This window comes from Zonotrichia leucophrys, chromosome 20, assembly GCF_028769735.1.
Source record: "Zonotrichia leucophrys gambelii isolate GWCS_2022_RI chromosome 20, RI_Zleu_2.0, whole genome shotgun sequence".
NCBI classification, from domain to species: domain Eukaryota; kingdom Metazoa; phylum Chordata; class Aves; order Passeriformes; family Passerellidae; genus Zonotrichia; species Zonotrichia leucophrys.
In genome coordinates this window covers 8217855-8234381 of record NC_088189.1, presented here as the reverse complement: position 1 = coordinate 8234381, position 16527 = coordinate 8217855, and the positions used below count along the sequence as shown (strand labels likewise).

Here is a 16527-nt window from a genome sequence, read left to right as displayed (position 1 = left end):
CAGCCTTCCATTTCAGCATTAACACAGCAAGACACTCTCCTCTGTATAGGGACAGGGGTGACAGAAAGGAACTTTGCACAAAAATTGATGACCTCTTACATTGCAATAGAATCAAGTCTGCTTTCATGGTGCTTAACTATTTAGTCTCCAATTGTATTTCTCTTCCCTCCCACCCCCTGACAAAAGAAAAAAATTCAGCCCCTTCTTTATAGAAATAGTTTCACTATTTTCAAACCTCATTCTGTTAAGCTCCCAGTTTTGACTCTTCCCTCAAATAATTAATACAATCTCCTTTTGACCACATTCTAATTGTCAGCAATAAATAAAAAATCATTCTCAACTGTATTGTTTTGTAATGATTTATACATTCTATGGGGGTATTACAAGAAATCACAAGACTGAGGAAAAGGGATTTTTTTTTCTTCATTTCACAAGCCACTAACCTAGAATAATGGAACATTTCCTCCATTGTTCACCTAATATCTGATATGTATTTTTGACACCTACAGTTCCATAAATGGGGAGGAAAAAAGCCTAGGGAGGATGGGAAAAGTGATGCTTGGCAGTATTTGTGTAGCCTGTAGGCACAGGCCTGTCACAGAGTGGAGAACTCATGTACATATTCAAAACAGTAACTTAATTCTTATGCAGCTGACAGAGTCCCAGGCTCCACAAAGCAATAAGGTTTTGCAATAGCGTGGCAGCCCAGCAGCTCAGGGTGAATTACTCCTCTTGCCCACCAGTGTAAGGTCATGAGGACAAGGAACACATCTGGCTTCAAACCCTCCCTGTGGCTCCCCCAGGGCAGCCCTGACCCCACACCTGTCAGCGTCTGCAGACAGAAACCTCTTTTGTGGGTTCCCAATTCCGGCATCTCCAGGTCTGCCCCAAAAGCCACCCTTAAGTGGCTGTGAGGATTCCCTGCTCCTGCAGCCTCTCCAGGTGAGGACTGAGCAGGTACAGGAGCTGCCAGCTCACCCTGAGAGCAGGATGTGGGGCAATGGTGCTGTGCAAACAGCTCTGCCAAGCCTGAGGAGTTGTATTTGCTGTGTGACTTACAAAAAGTTTAAATCAGAATTAATAAGCTGGAAGAGAGCTGTTGGGAGCTATGAGCATGGGCACTTTTGTCTGACAGTTCAGAGTTTGAGGTTTCAGAGTCTGAAGGATCCAGATATAATCACAGATTTTTACAGAAAAAAAAACCACACAAGAAACCATAAAAATCCCCTTTGGATTCCCTTTTTAAAAATGTATTTTAACTGCAGGCAATTAATTTGCCATTTTGGTTCCCAGCAATCTTGATATGAAAGTGGAAACAAAACAGAAAACAGAACTGAAAGAAAGACACGGGGCAGGATGTAGAGGTGAGGAAAATAAGAGATCACCCCTTCTCCTGACATCCCTTACTCCTCACTGCAGCTCACTGGAAGTCCAGAGCAGTGTGCAGCCTACTCTTGGGACAAACGGCCAGGGCATGTTTCAGATAAGCTGTTGCACAGGATGAGGGAGGAGAGGGCAGGAGCAGAGTGCTGTAATTACAGAGGGCAGGGCTCGCACCAGAAGAGCAGCTCTGCAGCTTCCTCCAGGGCCTAACCAACCCTGCCATGCCAAACAGCTACAGAGAAGCCATGTGCATACGTGATGAGCACCAAACTACAAAGAAAAATTATTAGAAGCAGAGGCAGCCATTAAAGACTTCTCTTTACTTAACCAGGTCCCCAGTCTGAGCTGACTGCACAACAATGTGCCCTCCCTGGGAAGTGTTTCTCCTTAGAGAAGAAATGCAGATTATATTATGCAGATTATAATCATGTCAGAAACAGGTAATGAGAAGGAAGCATTATTACAATAATGTGGCAAAGACAAAATGAATTATATGCAATAATATGGAAGATCTTCAGATAGATGTCTTTTTTTAAAAAAGGTGGGGGAAAAAAGCTACTGGCAATAACACTAATTATTATAAATTTCCTTGGATTACTCCTTCTCCCACACAGTGTGCTGTACCATAGGTACATTAGGCTACACTTGCCCTCTGTACACACAGTCCCCAAAACCCAAAAATGACACAAACCAAACCATCTAAAATTAAGTTGCTTCTGTCTACTTAAGATAGTATTTCCTTCATTAGACCCAATTTTGGATGCTTTCCTCTCTAAAATGCCAGAATACTGATTCTCATCTTTCCTCAGTCCTTCACCAGTTTTACATAAGGATAATTGGATTCAAGATTGTGCAATTAAAGCAGTCATCAGTGGATGCTCACGTAGGATATCACTACAAAAACAGTAGCTACCAACCACAGGTCACACCCAGCTTGTATAAACTCCAGCCTAGGTAGCCAAGTCCAGTCCTGAGCCTTTCATTACTGGTGCTGCTGGAAGAGGATTTAGAATGTTCTTGCACACCTTTGTAACTGTACCCTGAGCTACGCACGAGGGTGGAAAGGAAGAAGGAATCCTTATGGCAGGTAAGTTCATCCAGCCTCATGGCTCCACACATCCTCTTCCAATCCAGATGAGCAATATTTGCTGAGGAAACGAGATAAATTACATCTTGCTGCTCTCTCAGGAACTCTGCTTTTTTAGGTTAAGTGTATTTATTGGTTTTTCTACTAGAACTGATTTTCTTTTTTCTTTTATTATGAGTCTTGAACCTTTTTGTTTCCAGTAACACAAAAAAGTAGAGTAAGAAAATATTTTCCTGTCGTATCAATTAACTGCTCTATTCAGTGCTTTTGCAGCCACCTAATTAACTATTGGCTGGTGATTGGGGCATCAAACATAGAAATCCCAGGCTCTAAGATCAGATGGAGTTTGGCCTCAGCCAGGTCCCTTGGTGGTCTCTGGGCTCTGCCAGCTGAGTGCTGTTTGTCTGTCTGGGATTGCACTCTCAGTGCTCACTCTCATGCTGACTGTAAAGATCTTGAGTTAGACATGTGCACCATGGAATACTCACACACACTCCACATTTTACAAAATGTTTTCCTGTTAGAGCTTCAGCTTTTAGTCAAAGAGAACCCTGTGTGCACCATGGTCAGCATCTTCAGCAGTGACCACCAGGCTTTTCCTCCTGAGCATGCTCCCAAGGTCTGTCCATTACAGCATGGACACCCTCACACATTTTTTCCCCATTTTTTCACATAAACTTTCCTCACAGGCACTGAAAGAAGAAAAAGAAATTATAGGAGTGAAATTGAAACTGTGAAGATCAAAACAAGGATAAATTTGAGATTCACGTGGACAAAAGACTGGCATCAAACTTTACTGTGCTCTTGCCACATATATGGAACTTTTCTTCCTGATCTCTTGCACATGTTCTCTGGAAATGCCTGTGTAGCCATGAACTTCACAAGGCAAATCAAACTATTGATGCAGTAAATTGTTAGAGGAAACCAATGCTAGCCACTGCCTTCTTTATCTTTCCTGCTTCTGCTCACTTCCCCTCTTCCATCTTGTCCTTGCCTGTGACACTGACAAGTGTGTAATAGCACTATTAGGTCCTTTAACATCAGAGCCTCACTCTTATGGGTTGCCATTAAATCCTCTGTGCATGACATTTTTATATACAAATGTGCAAAATGCTCTCAGTTTCCTGCATCCATGCCCTGCAGAGCCTGGGCACTCAGGATACACATGGATAAAGTGCAGCAAGGCAAAGTGACTCCTTTTCAAACCCTGACTCCAAGTGCCCTTCAGAAACACCTTCTAAGTCACCTTTAAATTAGAGGACTTGATATTAGGAATGATGCTTTCCATGGTCCTGTTCAATTAACCATGTTTAAGGCAGGAAAATGAAGTGATGATGCAAGCAACATGCTTTCCAGGCATTTCACACCATGTGACTCAAACATCAGACTCCTGCCAATGGAATTTTTGTCTCCAGGTGATGCATCTGAAGCAAGACCCTCAACTGAAAACACTCACACATGCTTAAGCACACAGACTACAGGAAAGTCACTTGCTCCAGGCTTTTACTGCCTGAAGTAGGCCTCAGAAATGCACAATTCTTCCAAAAAGCTGAAAAATGAGTACAATTGTGCCTTTATCAAGCCTTCACAGAATAAAACTTCGTGCTGCAAATGCAGCAGAAAACTGAAATCTCACCCTATTATTATAGTAGAAGCCTACAGATTCTCTCAGACATGAGCCCCTTTCTTGGTTGAGTGAAATGATGGAAATGCTTACAGCAGCATTATTCTGCACAGGGTTAACAGGCTCTGCTCAGGACAGGAGGTTTTCTTCACCTGAAACTCCTATGGAATATCATACTGGGAAAGAGTGCTTTCCAAACACCTGTTTTCATAGGGAAACCTGCATTTTTCTGCTTTGTTCTTGTTTGTTGTTGTGGGAATTTTTTAATTTATCAAGGAAAGAGAAAGCTTGAAGCTTTTATAATCTAAGCTTCAGTGCCTCATTTTCAACATTGGGCAACCTATCATGATACAATAGAGCAACCCATAGCACTGCCTCGAGATATGCCACTCCTCTGCTTGTAATCTTCCTTCAACAGAGTGTGAAATAACACCCAGCTTCAAGCTACAGGCTGTAAATTAATTTAGATACAAGATACGTGAGAAGATAACAAGCAAGTTCCACACTGAAGATACCAACCTCCTAGCCATCATTGTCAGGCAGTGTTTCCAGAACCAGCCTTGCATTTCCTGATGAGAGTTTTAATATTTTAATAGTTTTAATTTTTCTTTCTGTAAATCTGTAAAACATGATGGGAACTAGATATCACCACAGAAAAAGGGCAGGAACATGAGGAATAGAAGTCTCTTCAGACTTTAACAAAATCTTATCTAAACACAAAAGATTTTGACTTTTTGTTTAAATTAAAGATGAATTCTCTGAATTTTGGAATGTTTTTATCTTTTCTGAAAGAACCCTACAGAAAAGAGTTCGTATTTTAGCTGTTTGTCTAACTCCCTGGCCTTTTTTCAATTTTTAATAACAATGGATTTTTCTTTGTTCCTATAGCACATAATGCCAGCTATATAAAAATATAATAAAATTTGTACATTAGACACAATGAAAAGGTGTGCAAGTCTGAAGGAAAATGTTTTTAATTAACGTGTCTTGTGTCTTCTCAGCCCTAAAAATAGGAAAAGTCAACTGGCAATCCAAACTAAATAAAGCTGCACACCACACCTCTGATTACAGCAGCACAGAACTCATCTTGAGGAGAGGGCAGCCCTTCAACATCTCTCTGAACCTCAAAACAACAGCACAATCTTGGGACAACTTCACCTTTATTGCAAGCACAGGTAATCTCCCCACGGCTGTCATCTCATATTCAGCTTATTCCAGCTCCAAAATACTTGTACCTTACAGGTGTACACGGCCCATTCTTGAAACATTAAAGTTTGCCCTGTTCCCCTCAGGATTCCTTGCCCTTTTAGGCTCAGGAGTTCCCATTTTAAAGTCTGACCTACACCTTAAGGCAAGAGACAGTTAATAATTCAAAGGAAGGCAGGAGCCATCCTCATTTCCACACCAAGGCTGTATCTCTGCTCCTAAGGACATCCCTGCAGCGCTGCATGTTATCTCCATAACATAATTCACCTCTACCTCCCACAAACCCCCATTCCCTCTGGCAGGACCATCTCCAGAAGAATCCCAGCAGACCAAGGCCGTATTTAGCCTTTCTGAGGAGGGTTCCAATGGCTGGAGTGCAACCCAGGAGTCGAGTGAGCCTCGCTGCCTGAGCCTCAGCATCCTCAGCCCAGCCGACGCCGTCGTTGGGCGATACAAACTCCAGCTCCAGGTCCTCGCTGGGAACAAGCTCTCCTCCAAAGTCCTGGGCCACTTTGTGCTACTCTTCAATCCCTGGTGTCCAGGTATGCTCTGAACCTCCAAATAACCCATTGTCTCAGCCAGGAAACCTGGGTGTCACAGTGAAGTCTGTGCCTGGTGGTCACAGCTACAGAAAGTTGGGTTTTTGTTAACATGGAGGATCAAGTTTTCGTCCCTTCTTCAGGGTTGAAAGGCATCAAAGACCCAGACTCTTGCTTGTAGGATAAGAAATCAAAGGGAGTAAATATTACAAATATTCATTCTAGAAATTTTTCCTCTGATTTTTCCTCTGGTTCTTGCATTCACTTGTAAAATGAAGTACCCGTAAGACACATATTGTGCTTACTGCAGGAAAAGAAACACAGTAGCTCCCCTGAAAGGAATTGTATGCTTATTTTACTCTCTAAATGGTTACAGACGTGTAGCAGAGTCCTAAGGCTGAATGCATGGGCAGTCTCACCTGATCCCTAGAACTGCCCTCTATTTGACATTTTGTTAGAGCAAAACCATTTCCTTCCAGCCACCATGTCTCACTCTGCTTGCAGATGATGATGTCTACATGGCTAATGAAAAGGAGAGGCAGGAGTATGTCCTGAATGACAGTGGAATCATCTTTCAGGGAGTGGAGAAAGATATTCAAGAAGAAGCTTGGAACTATGGACAGGTAAATAGCACCACCTCCTCCAGAACTGTCAAAATAAGAGTAGTGGGTAAATAGGGTCTCGAGGAGGAAAAAATCATTCTCTCATAGTATAAGAGCTCAATATTCCTCACTTCAGATCTTCTTGCAGATATGTATCTCATATTTCATTACATTACAGACATCAGCATCAGGATCTTTTCCCCTGTGTGGCATATGCTCATACAGAAATAAAAGAAACAAAGCATAATTTTAGGCAAAAGTTTTCTTTTGCCTGTTACAAAAACTGGTAAAACTATATTATGTAATGTGTTCAGTAATGGGGCAGAAGACCCTAAAAGGATACCCCAATGTACTCAACTGAAACAAGTCCTGTTGGAATTTTTGAAAAGCACTTTGGCCCTCGAAGTGTAACCACTGCAAACACAGAACTACAGCCCATCTCCAGGCACACAGCCATCCTGCCCCTGCCCAGGCCAGCCAGGACCATCCCTGGCCCCTTCATGCCCTCCAAGTGCACCAGCATCTGCAGACAGCATTTCTATTGATCCTCCTGACCTGCAATATGCAATAAGCAAGCAATATATTGCTGCTGGCTGCTTTTACATTGATAAATGAAACAAGGCCAGAGTTCCTTTCTGTCTCAGGCCAAGGGCCATCCTTGCCTGGCCACATCCATCCAGCCAAGCACTGGGGCATTCTCTGGGCCCAAGCAGTGTCTTGGTGACCCTAATCCACAATAATTATTTTTGTGGGTTTCTTTCAGATCAGATCACCTGATATGAGGTGGGGGCAGCCCATGAGAGTAAAGCTTTCATAACAGACAGGTGCCTGAAGGGGCAGGGCAGGATGTGGGAGGGTGTGAGCCCTGCTGAGCCAAACCCACAGTGATCTTGTCAGTGCCACCAGGCACATAATGTCCTCGTAAATGCCAGTGGCCATGGGCCCACACTGTGCTCAGACATCTTTAAAATACTATGGAGAGTTGGCAGCTTAATGATTATATTTTCCTCTTGCCCCAGTTTTCATTAACAGTACAGAAAACTTCTCTATTCCTATCTTCCTCCCATGCTTGGAGAAGAAATCTTGGTGGGGAGTTGATCCTTGGGTTTGCTTATGAAATCAGCCTCAATATATTGCTTGCTTTGATTCCAGTTTGAAGAGGACATCCTGGATATCTCTCTGGCTGTTCTGGACCGGAGCCTGAACCACCGTGAGGACCCAGCTCTGGATGTGTCCAGGAGGAACAGCCCTGTCTATGTGAGCAGGGTTATCAGTGCCACGGTAAAGCCATCCAGCGCTTACAGCTGGAAATGCACCTACCAGCAAAACCCCAACCCACACTCATGCTTGAGCATGAATTCCTCAATGTTTTATAGGTGTAGCCAAGCAAAACATAGCTACGAAATAGATAAAACAGCAATTTATTCTTCTGCCCAAAAGTTTGCTCACGACTGAAGGAATGTTGCAAGAACTTCTGAGAAACATCAAACCTCACATGTGTTTTCCTGACAGATTTTCAGTCCATTAGATCTCTTCACTAATTTGGAAAGCCTTTGACTATTCTGAAATCACTTGCTAAGTTTTTCAAACACCAAGAGAAGCACAAAATATTTTGGAAAACCAGTGCTGGTTCAGCTGCATTTAATGTCTGAATTTAGCATTCTTTACTTAAGGGATATTTGTTCAGTAAGGTTTTTACCATTTCCTGGAACAAATAGTTACAACTCCTCCTCACAAACACATAAATGCACACCTAAGCAGCTGAAAAGTTTTCTATTATATAAATAATACATGCCTCACCACAACTCTTAGCAAGTTCTTCCTTTATAACTGATATTTTTCGGCCTTTTGGACAGCACTCACTTTAGGCATTCTCAGCTCCAGCATAAAGTAAATAACTCTACTCAGATGTACAAAATTACTATTATACTACAAATAATTAAGGAAAAATAATAAAAATAACTCGCTGCATACTGTACCACCACACTTGATACTTAAACAAGGCTCTACAAATTTATGCAACCACATTTAACAAGTTTGGGCAAGCTGTACTATCTGCACATTTGCAACAAATGCACATTCAGAGAAAAGATGGATTTCTCAAGGCTTCCATAAATCACTTGAGAATGTGAAGCAGCATGAATGCACAGCCTAGCAGAGTAGTGACATAGAAGGAGGTGAGATCAATGGATGAAACAGAGAAAATGTAAATAGGTGTCAGTCAGTATATTTGGGATCACTTGTACTGAAAACAAGGCAGTTTTGAATCACCAGATTCTACAATCTGGTCTGGGTTTGGTCCAGTTGTAACCTTTGAGCAGACAAAGTTTTATCTAAAATTCAAACACTCTGTCCCACCACCCAGTAAGCAAGAACAGTGCTATCCACACAGGGTCACCTCTAGCTACTTCCCTCTCTCTTTTCCTGTAAAAACTTTAATTCTGTCACGAGGAGGACTCTTTCAGGTGAACAGCAACGACGATAAGGGAGTGGTGGAAGGGAAGTGGAGCGGGAGGTTCCGCTCGGGGACGAACCCGCTGCGCTGGAGCGGCAGCGTGACCATCCTGCGCCGCTGGCACCGCGCCCGCTACCGGCCCGTGCGCTACGGACAGTGCTGGGTCTTCGCAGGAGTCACCTGCACAGGTACGCTGGCACTGCTGCAAATGGCACCACACACGCAGCTTCTCGCGTTTTCTGTGCTTGAAATGGCTCCTGAGGTATTAGAAATACTTTTCCTCCAGCCCCACGACCAGAGAAGTTGAGGTTCCTCAGCTCTGCTTTTCAAGGTTGTTTATTTTCTCTTATCTACTCCATTCTTCCTCTGACCTGCTGAGATCTGTCTGGCAGGTTTGTGGCACGTTGACTGCCCTTGGGTTAGCTTTTTATACTAAGAATTACATGTACTTTATTTACAATAATTTTCCAATCCCTATCACCTATGTTAGACAGTCTGTCTCTACTCTAAACCAATCCAGAAGTGTCACCATCACAGCAGGAGATGGAGGACAAGAAGAAGAAGGAGGACAGGACACACCCAGATTCCTCCATCTTGCCTCTTGAACCCCCCTTCTAAATCCCCAAAATTCTACTTTTTCACCCTGTGACAAATTAACTATCATTCTATTCAAACTCTTGTGACTTGTAAAAAAAGTTGGTAATTTTTTCCATGGGCTAAAATCAAAGGCACAGGTTTTTGACTCTGTGCCAAGGTCTCTGAGCCCCTCGCCAGGGTCTCGAGTCATCCAGGGCAGCCAAAGGGACGTCCTGGGTTCTGAAAGCAGCTCACTACGAACTGAGCTTTGTGACAATTCTGTTCAGGCTGTTTCAGCTCTGGCAGGGAGAGTGAGGAACCTCTGCTCTCCATGTGTGAAGGGTTAATCCTTCAGGTTACAGGTTGTAATAATGCATGCCAGCTTTGTGAGTAAACACAAAACTTTGTGAGTAAGCAAAAACCAAAAGGGTTTTCCAGGCTGGGCTGGTGAAAAGAGCAAGGTTTCCTGTTTCAAAGCAAGGATTCAAAGAAAACCAGTATTCTTTTAAGTCCATTTTCTCACACTACCAGTTTTCTACTGCTGTATCTTACCAGCTGATGACAAGAGCAAGTCACAATACTGAGGATCTGTAAAGGGAGCTGCAAGTCAGGAAAATAATTTAATTCTAGCAGTGTCCAGCCAGAGCTGCTCTGAGACACAAAAACCTCTGTGGGGAAAATACAAAGGAAAATTGAGAGGTGTATCTCCATAAGCAGAAAAAGAAACAAGGAACAAACAGAGGGAAAATGGGAGAGAGAACAGGATAAGGAATCAAAGATTAAAATAAATGGGTGAACAAAACTCTTATTAAAAAGGACATGACAGCTAAGAATGTCATGTCAGTCCAAGTGTCTTTTAAGCAATTTTGCGCAATGAGTGTGGCTTGCATCATGGTTGGAGGGAAATTTCTGAGGGCTTGTTTCACCACTGAAAACATACACTAAACTGTGTGACCAAGAGAAAAACTTTCTATATGTCTGCAAAAGAGGTTTACAGAGCTTTTATGGTATTCTATATTGCAGTACTGAGGTGCTTGGGAATACCTACTCGTGTTATTACAAACTTCAACTCTGCCCATGACAAGAACCTAAATCTGAGTATTGATAAGTACATTGATGTGTCTGGAAACAACCTGCACTTGAGTGAAGACAGTGTGTGGTAAATATACATATTTCTTTAATATTTCTTCCATTCTATTCCCCACTAAATAAAAGATCTAGAATCATGCTCCTGAAAAACTACCCTGACCTCATGCTCTCAGTGATATAAAACTGCACTCCAGACCTTTGGCTTTTTGTCCAGGAATGTCCAATATTGAATTATTGACTCTGAAAGGAAGTATTTTCCTTTTAATATTTCTTTTTCATAACATCCCAACCTTTCTCAGAGGTATAACACAAAAAGCTGGCAAAAAGAGGGGAAGCAGGTACTCATGTAATGAGTACAGCAGCTGCTCTCTCCACAGAGTTTCCTTCACTGAATTAGAATTATTTCTTGCATTGTACAAATCTGATATTCTGCATTCTACCTCCCTTGCAGGAATTTCCATGTCTGGAATGAAAGCTGGTTTGTTAGAAGAGACCTCGGCTCTTTCTATGATGGATGGCAGGTTCTGGATGCAACACCCCAGGAAAGAAGCAAAGGTAACACTGTTGTAAATATAAAAACCTGTTACTCCTAAGGATTGCCAGGAGTAAAAAACTGAAATTTGAAATTACCAAAAATTTCAGGACAATTCTCTTCTATATATCCCCTGCAGATGTAGCATTCATTTGGGTGTGCAAGAAAAGCAATACCCACATCAATCTCCAGTAAGGAGCTTTTCTGTCAGCCTCTGGATTGCTGAGCAGCATAACAATTCTTTCTTTTTTCATTTCAATTCTCCACCTCCACAAAAGCCAGCACATCTTAAGTTCACTTATCTCACCCCTGCCCTGTCTTAGCTGCTCACATCACAAAATCCCATTCCTCACTACCGGGTTTAACAAATTCAGTTTCCTGCCTCTTCTCAATGCACACCTGCACTATTGATTCCCATCTCTCATTCTGACTGTACTTCTGACTTCTCTCCTTTCACCTGACAGCTTTGCATGCAGTCTTTGGTGGGTGAGACCATTTCTCATGGCACCCACCACCAGAAGCTTCAGTTCTAGTGATGTGTGCCATGAGAAATGGTCTTACCCACCAAAGGTGGGTCCAGCCTCCTCTGCAGCCCCACCTTTCGATCCAAAGTGCACCTGGAATCTCTGGGCACGCTGTTGCCACATCACACAGACATTAAAACAGTGCACTTGACCCAAATGTGTCTTTGGAGCAGCTGCCTCTCCCTCTTGCTGTCAGCATGAGGATTTATGTTGTTTTACTTCTCCCAAATGTGTCTTGGAGTGGCTGCCTCTCCCTTCTGCTGTCAGCATGAGGATTTATGTTGTTCCACTTCCCCCTCTGTAACACAGGCATCTATCAGTGTGGTCCTGCCTCCACCAGAGCCATTAAGGAAGGGGATGTGGACCTGGATTTCGACAGCCCATTTGTGTTTGCAGCAGTGAATGCTGACTGTGTTACTTGGATTCGCTACAGCAAGAAAAGAAAAGAGAGAATTTATTCTGACACCAGGAAGATTGGGAAATTTATCAGCACCAAAGCAGTGGGCACTAACGCCCGTGTGGATGTCACTGATAATTACAAATATCCAGAAGGTAAATTCTTTATTGCAATAGTTTTGCCACTGATGATCAGGTGTGAAAAGAATTAAGGCCTTTGTTGGACTGAGTACTGACTAAACTTCTTTACTTCTAGAGCCAAAGGATTGTGAATTTTCAAAGTCTTAGGGCTCCTTACCTGCTGATATTGATTCAATTGAAACAACAGCCATTCTGGAGAGCTGTTTGGGGAGAATTTCTGCAAAAGGATTATTTCATCCTTCTCAGTTTCAGAGGAGATGGTAACTGCCCCATCTTATGCAGAACTGAGCTCTCCCAGAATTACCTTTCTACTGCCCACAGCTTCTAAGGGGTGCTCATGAGCAGCCACCTGGGCAGATTTTACTTTCCAGCCTTCATGGCCATGCACATTCATTTGCTTTTGTGCCAAAATTCACACCAGGGTCAGACCTCACTTTCTCCTCTTGAGTGTCTTTGCCATTCTCAGCTTCCCTAAATGTCTGAGATCAGCCATGGCGCCATAGCATGTACATGCATGAGATCTCTGACCATGGTACCTTTCAATGCAGGATCCTTGAAAGAAAGGCAGGTGTACAAGAAAGCACTGAAGCTGCTGGGTGTGAAAAGACCTGGGAAAAGAAGCAGAATTCCAAGGTCCAGAAGAGGATTTTCAAGGGCACAGCCTGAACAAACCCCCAGCATCTCAGGGAAGCTGCTCCTTGATGCATCTCCTGTGGTTGGCCAGGACATCCTCCTTACCTTGACACTCAAAAACTTGATCTCAGATTTTAAGACCATAAAGGTCAAACTGAAGGCTTCAGCCATTCTCTACACCAGAAAACCCAAGGCAGAGATTTTGCAGTTGCATAGGTCTGTTAAACTTGGATCTGAAGAAGGTAATTTTGATTTTATTACAGCTTTTATTACTGGACAAGATATAGTTTTGGGTTGTGGTCAGATCACATTAAATTAAAGAATGGCTCATGAGGTATATGACCTGCAAACAGTTGTAGATCAAGGCTATTCAGGGGAAAAGAAACACACATAGTTTCCCTGTCTTAAGCATTTGCTTTCAGGCATTGACAAAAAGGAGACTGAGCAGGGTGACCTCTTCTCTGATCCAGCACAGCCACTGTTGGTGCTACATTATGACCTTTGCTAAGAGAGAACAACTAAGAGACATGGACTGGAGAATAGTGAGATGCTGGCTCCCTGTAAGCAAAGCAAAAAGACAAATTAAAGGGAGGAAAACAAGCCTGCAACTTTCACAGCAGCACAACAGAAACCACCAACTGCAGGAAGAGCTGTGCCACCTGCAGAGAGGGGTCTGCTCTGCTTTTGGAGGGACAGTGCTGAAAAATGAGAGGCAGCACAGATGGACAGAGCTACCCTCTCAAGCTAATACATAACACATTAGAATTCATTCCACAGCTCCAACAGAATTCTTCTTCTCACTATGCTGAGTTCCATTGCCTTCCTCACTGGCACAGCAATTCTGATTGTGCAAGGCAGAGGCTGAACAGCTGAATCTGCACCTTCTGACCTCTGCCCTCTTTGCAAGGAAGGAGCAATAAACCCCAGTTTCAGATTAATGAAAAAAACACCAGCAGGTATTGCCACATCCATCCATCCATCCATCCATCCATCCATCCATCCATCCATCCTCAGACTGCCCAGATACCAAACTCTACCTGATCATTTAGTGCTTTATGTAAATGTGAGTAGAAGTCACCCATGAGCATCATTCCTGCCTGTTGGTGTCAACACTCACAAATGTGCAGCCCCAGGGTGATAAGAGAATTACTCCTTAAAACACAGGTATCTTACAGATAGCTGATACTCAGAAAAAAAAAAAAAAAAAGAAGAGAGGGAAATTTTGTTTCTGTTCCATTACAGTGAAAGAGATTTCTTTCAAGATCTCCTACTCCCAGTACAAAAACTCTCTGGTGGACGACAGGAAGATCCTGGTGACTGCTGTGTGCCAGATGAAACGGGGAGCCTCACTTCTGGTTGAGAAGGATATTGTGCTCCAGGATCCTTTTCTCACCATCAAGGTAAAATCTAGTCCCCTCTGTGACCCTTGAGAGAAGTGCTCAGAAGCAGCAACTGGAATTCCTACTCCATCTCCTACTATCTTCCTACTATCTCCTACTATCTCCTACATCTTCCTACTCCATCCCTTTCCTCATGGGAGGGAGTATGGGAAATGAAATCATGCCTGATCTTGGATCTTGTTGCTGTAGCAATAGGTCATATGATACAAATGCAATTTAATACACTAAAAAAAAGAAAAATCTTTCCATGGCATAGCTGTGCTGGGCTATTCGTGCCAGTGTTTGTTAATGTGGCATTGATAAGTGCTACAACAGTTACAAGCCTACCTAAGGATGGACAGGCAGAATACAGAGAAAGAAATCTCATCCGTATTTAGACCTCCCCTTCTGTTAGAAAAGTCTGATCAATATCTTCCAGTTTATTTAGGAAGACTGATTTTTACTGAAGACACCTTCACTGACCAGCTGATAACACCTGGGGGTGTGAGTCTCTCTATTACCAATATTCAAAGAAAGCTCTTTAACTGTATCACGATAAATGTCACTTTTCACCTTCTGCAACACTTCCCAAGGGATTAATTAGAATTGGAGGCTTTCTCTTTTTTCCACTTTTAACTGACTTTTGACACATGTAGTACAATGAATAAAAAGCAGTTTTTAGCCTGCAGGAAAGATCCTGCACTATGTTTGCCCAGGGACAGTCCTGGCTTTGCATGGCCCATCACATCCACATAAACGAGCTGAACTGGTTTTGGACAGCAGATTTAAATGCTGCATAACTCATGGGATCAAATGCTATCTGCTCATCTTACTGTAAATAACACAGAGGGAATATGGTAATGTGCAGAGCCCTTCAGGGCCTCCACACTGGATTAGTTGTCCCAAACCACTCTGTCAGTAGCATACAAGAAAAGCAAGGTCACACACAGGAGTAAAAAGTGTGGTTTTTTTTCAGGTCTGGCAATTTCTGAATGCCAAGTTTTAGTGAGACTTTGTAAAAAGTCTCTGTGCTGTGTCATGCAAATAACAAAGCCAGTTTATGTAGGACAGGCATCTGGATTAAATTACTCCAATTCAGTGATTAAGTGTTAAGAAGCATTTATGTTTCTGTTGATTGAAACTTCCCTATAAACAGGGAGGCAGTAATAGAGAAATGCAATTGGGACCTCTCAATGATGCTACCTAATATTATTTACAAAAATATATCAGATATACCAATTCCACATTATCTCAGCCAAAATAAGGTAATGAATATGTTTATTTGCTAATTTGCATTCTTTTCCCTGAGACACCACAACTCACCTCTGTCTCACACCTCCCATGTTCTCCAATCCCAAACCTTTCATTTAGCCCAGTTAAAGCTAATTTAAGGTGCCTCCAGTAGTTAGCCATGTATGCCAATTCTTGTGTTCTCACACTGATGAGTATCATGTTATACATGAAACCATGCACCGACCTAGTTTAAAAAGGGACTAAAGGGTTGATTCTACAGCAGTTTGCTGATTCTTAGCCACACTCATTCAAGGCTGGACTCTGTTTCCCAAAACCATGCACATGTGCTAATTCCTGGCTCCTTCCTGCCCAGGTGATCCTAAGGGTGAGGGGTTTGCAATGGGAATGAAAGGAGAAAAGCATTATGAAGACAAGAGACTGATGCAGAATGCTTTCTCTCTGTAGGTCCTGGGTCCAGCTATGGTTCACAAGCCTGTCAATGTGGAGGTCACATTCACCAACCCCCTGTGTGAGGAGGTGACAGACTGTGTCCTGAGAGCTGAGGGCAGCGGCCTGCTCAAAGAGCAGCTGCGAATCTGGTACGTAAACACTTCTGACTGGTTATTGTTCACTTTGGTGGGAAACCTGGAGTACCAGTGCGGTTTTTAAAAAGATTATTCTGTCAACCTCATGACTTTCATCTGCACCAGCCTTGGACAAAATGCCACCATGTCAGTACTCTCCATACAGCAGATAGAGTTTTGCACGGCTTTTGCCACAATTTGAATTACAGAATGCTCAGGGAGTGGAGAGATGGCATACAGCCTTAAATTTGGGTGCTCAGAAGAATACATAGCAAGAATTTTTCAGCTGCTTTAACTTACAAATGCATTCTCTCTTTTAGTGTGGAAAGAATGGCCCCCATGGAGACTTCAACAGTGGAGTTTGAGATCATTCCCTACAGGAGTGGCACCAGGCAGCTCCAGGTGGACTTGGTTTGCACCCACTTTTCAGACATTAAGGGATTTGTGATGCTTCATGTGGCTCCTACTCAGTGATATAACCTGCACAGCAGTGTAGTTTTGCCTTTTTATGAGGCTGGTGCAGTGTTCATGCATTCTTGTGACT

The 16527-nt window shown here is 42.8% G+C and overlaps 1 protein-coding gene across 1 annotated transcript; it reads left to right on the top strand.

Annotated features, from left to right (window-relative positions):
• Nucleotides 1–2355: 2355 nt before the first annotated feature.
• LOC135456201 (protein-glutamine gamma-glutamyltransferase 6-like) lies at nucleotides 2356–16457 on the top strand. The gene is made up of 13 exons (XM_064729927.1): nucleotides 2356–2470; nucleotides 5096–5269; nucleotides 5603–5842; nucleotides 6344–6462; nucleotides 7594–7722; nucleotides 8907–9084; nucleotides 10496–10631; nucleotides 11013–11116; nucleotides 11927–12169; nucleotides 12703–13029; nucleotides 14030–14187; nucleotides 15865–15998; nucleotides 16304–16457. The coding sequence occupies exons 1-13, from the start codon at nucleotides 2464–2466 to the stop codon at nucleotides 16455–16457; spliced, it is 2103 nt and encodes a 700-aa protein (XP_064585997.1). The 5' UTR covers nucleotides 2356–2463.
• Nucleotides 16458–16527: the final 70 nt, after the last annotated feature.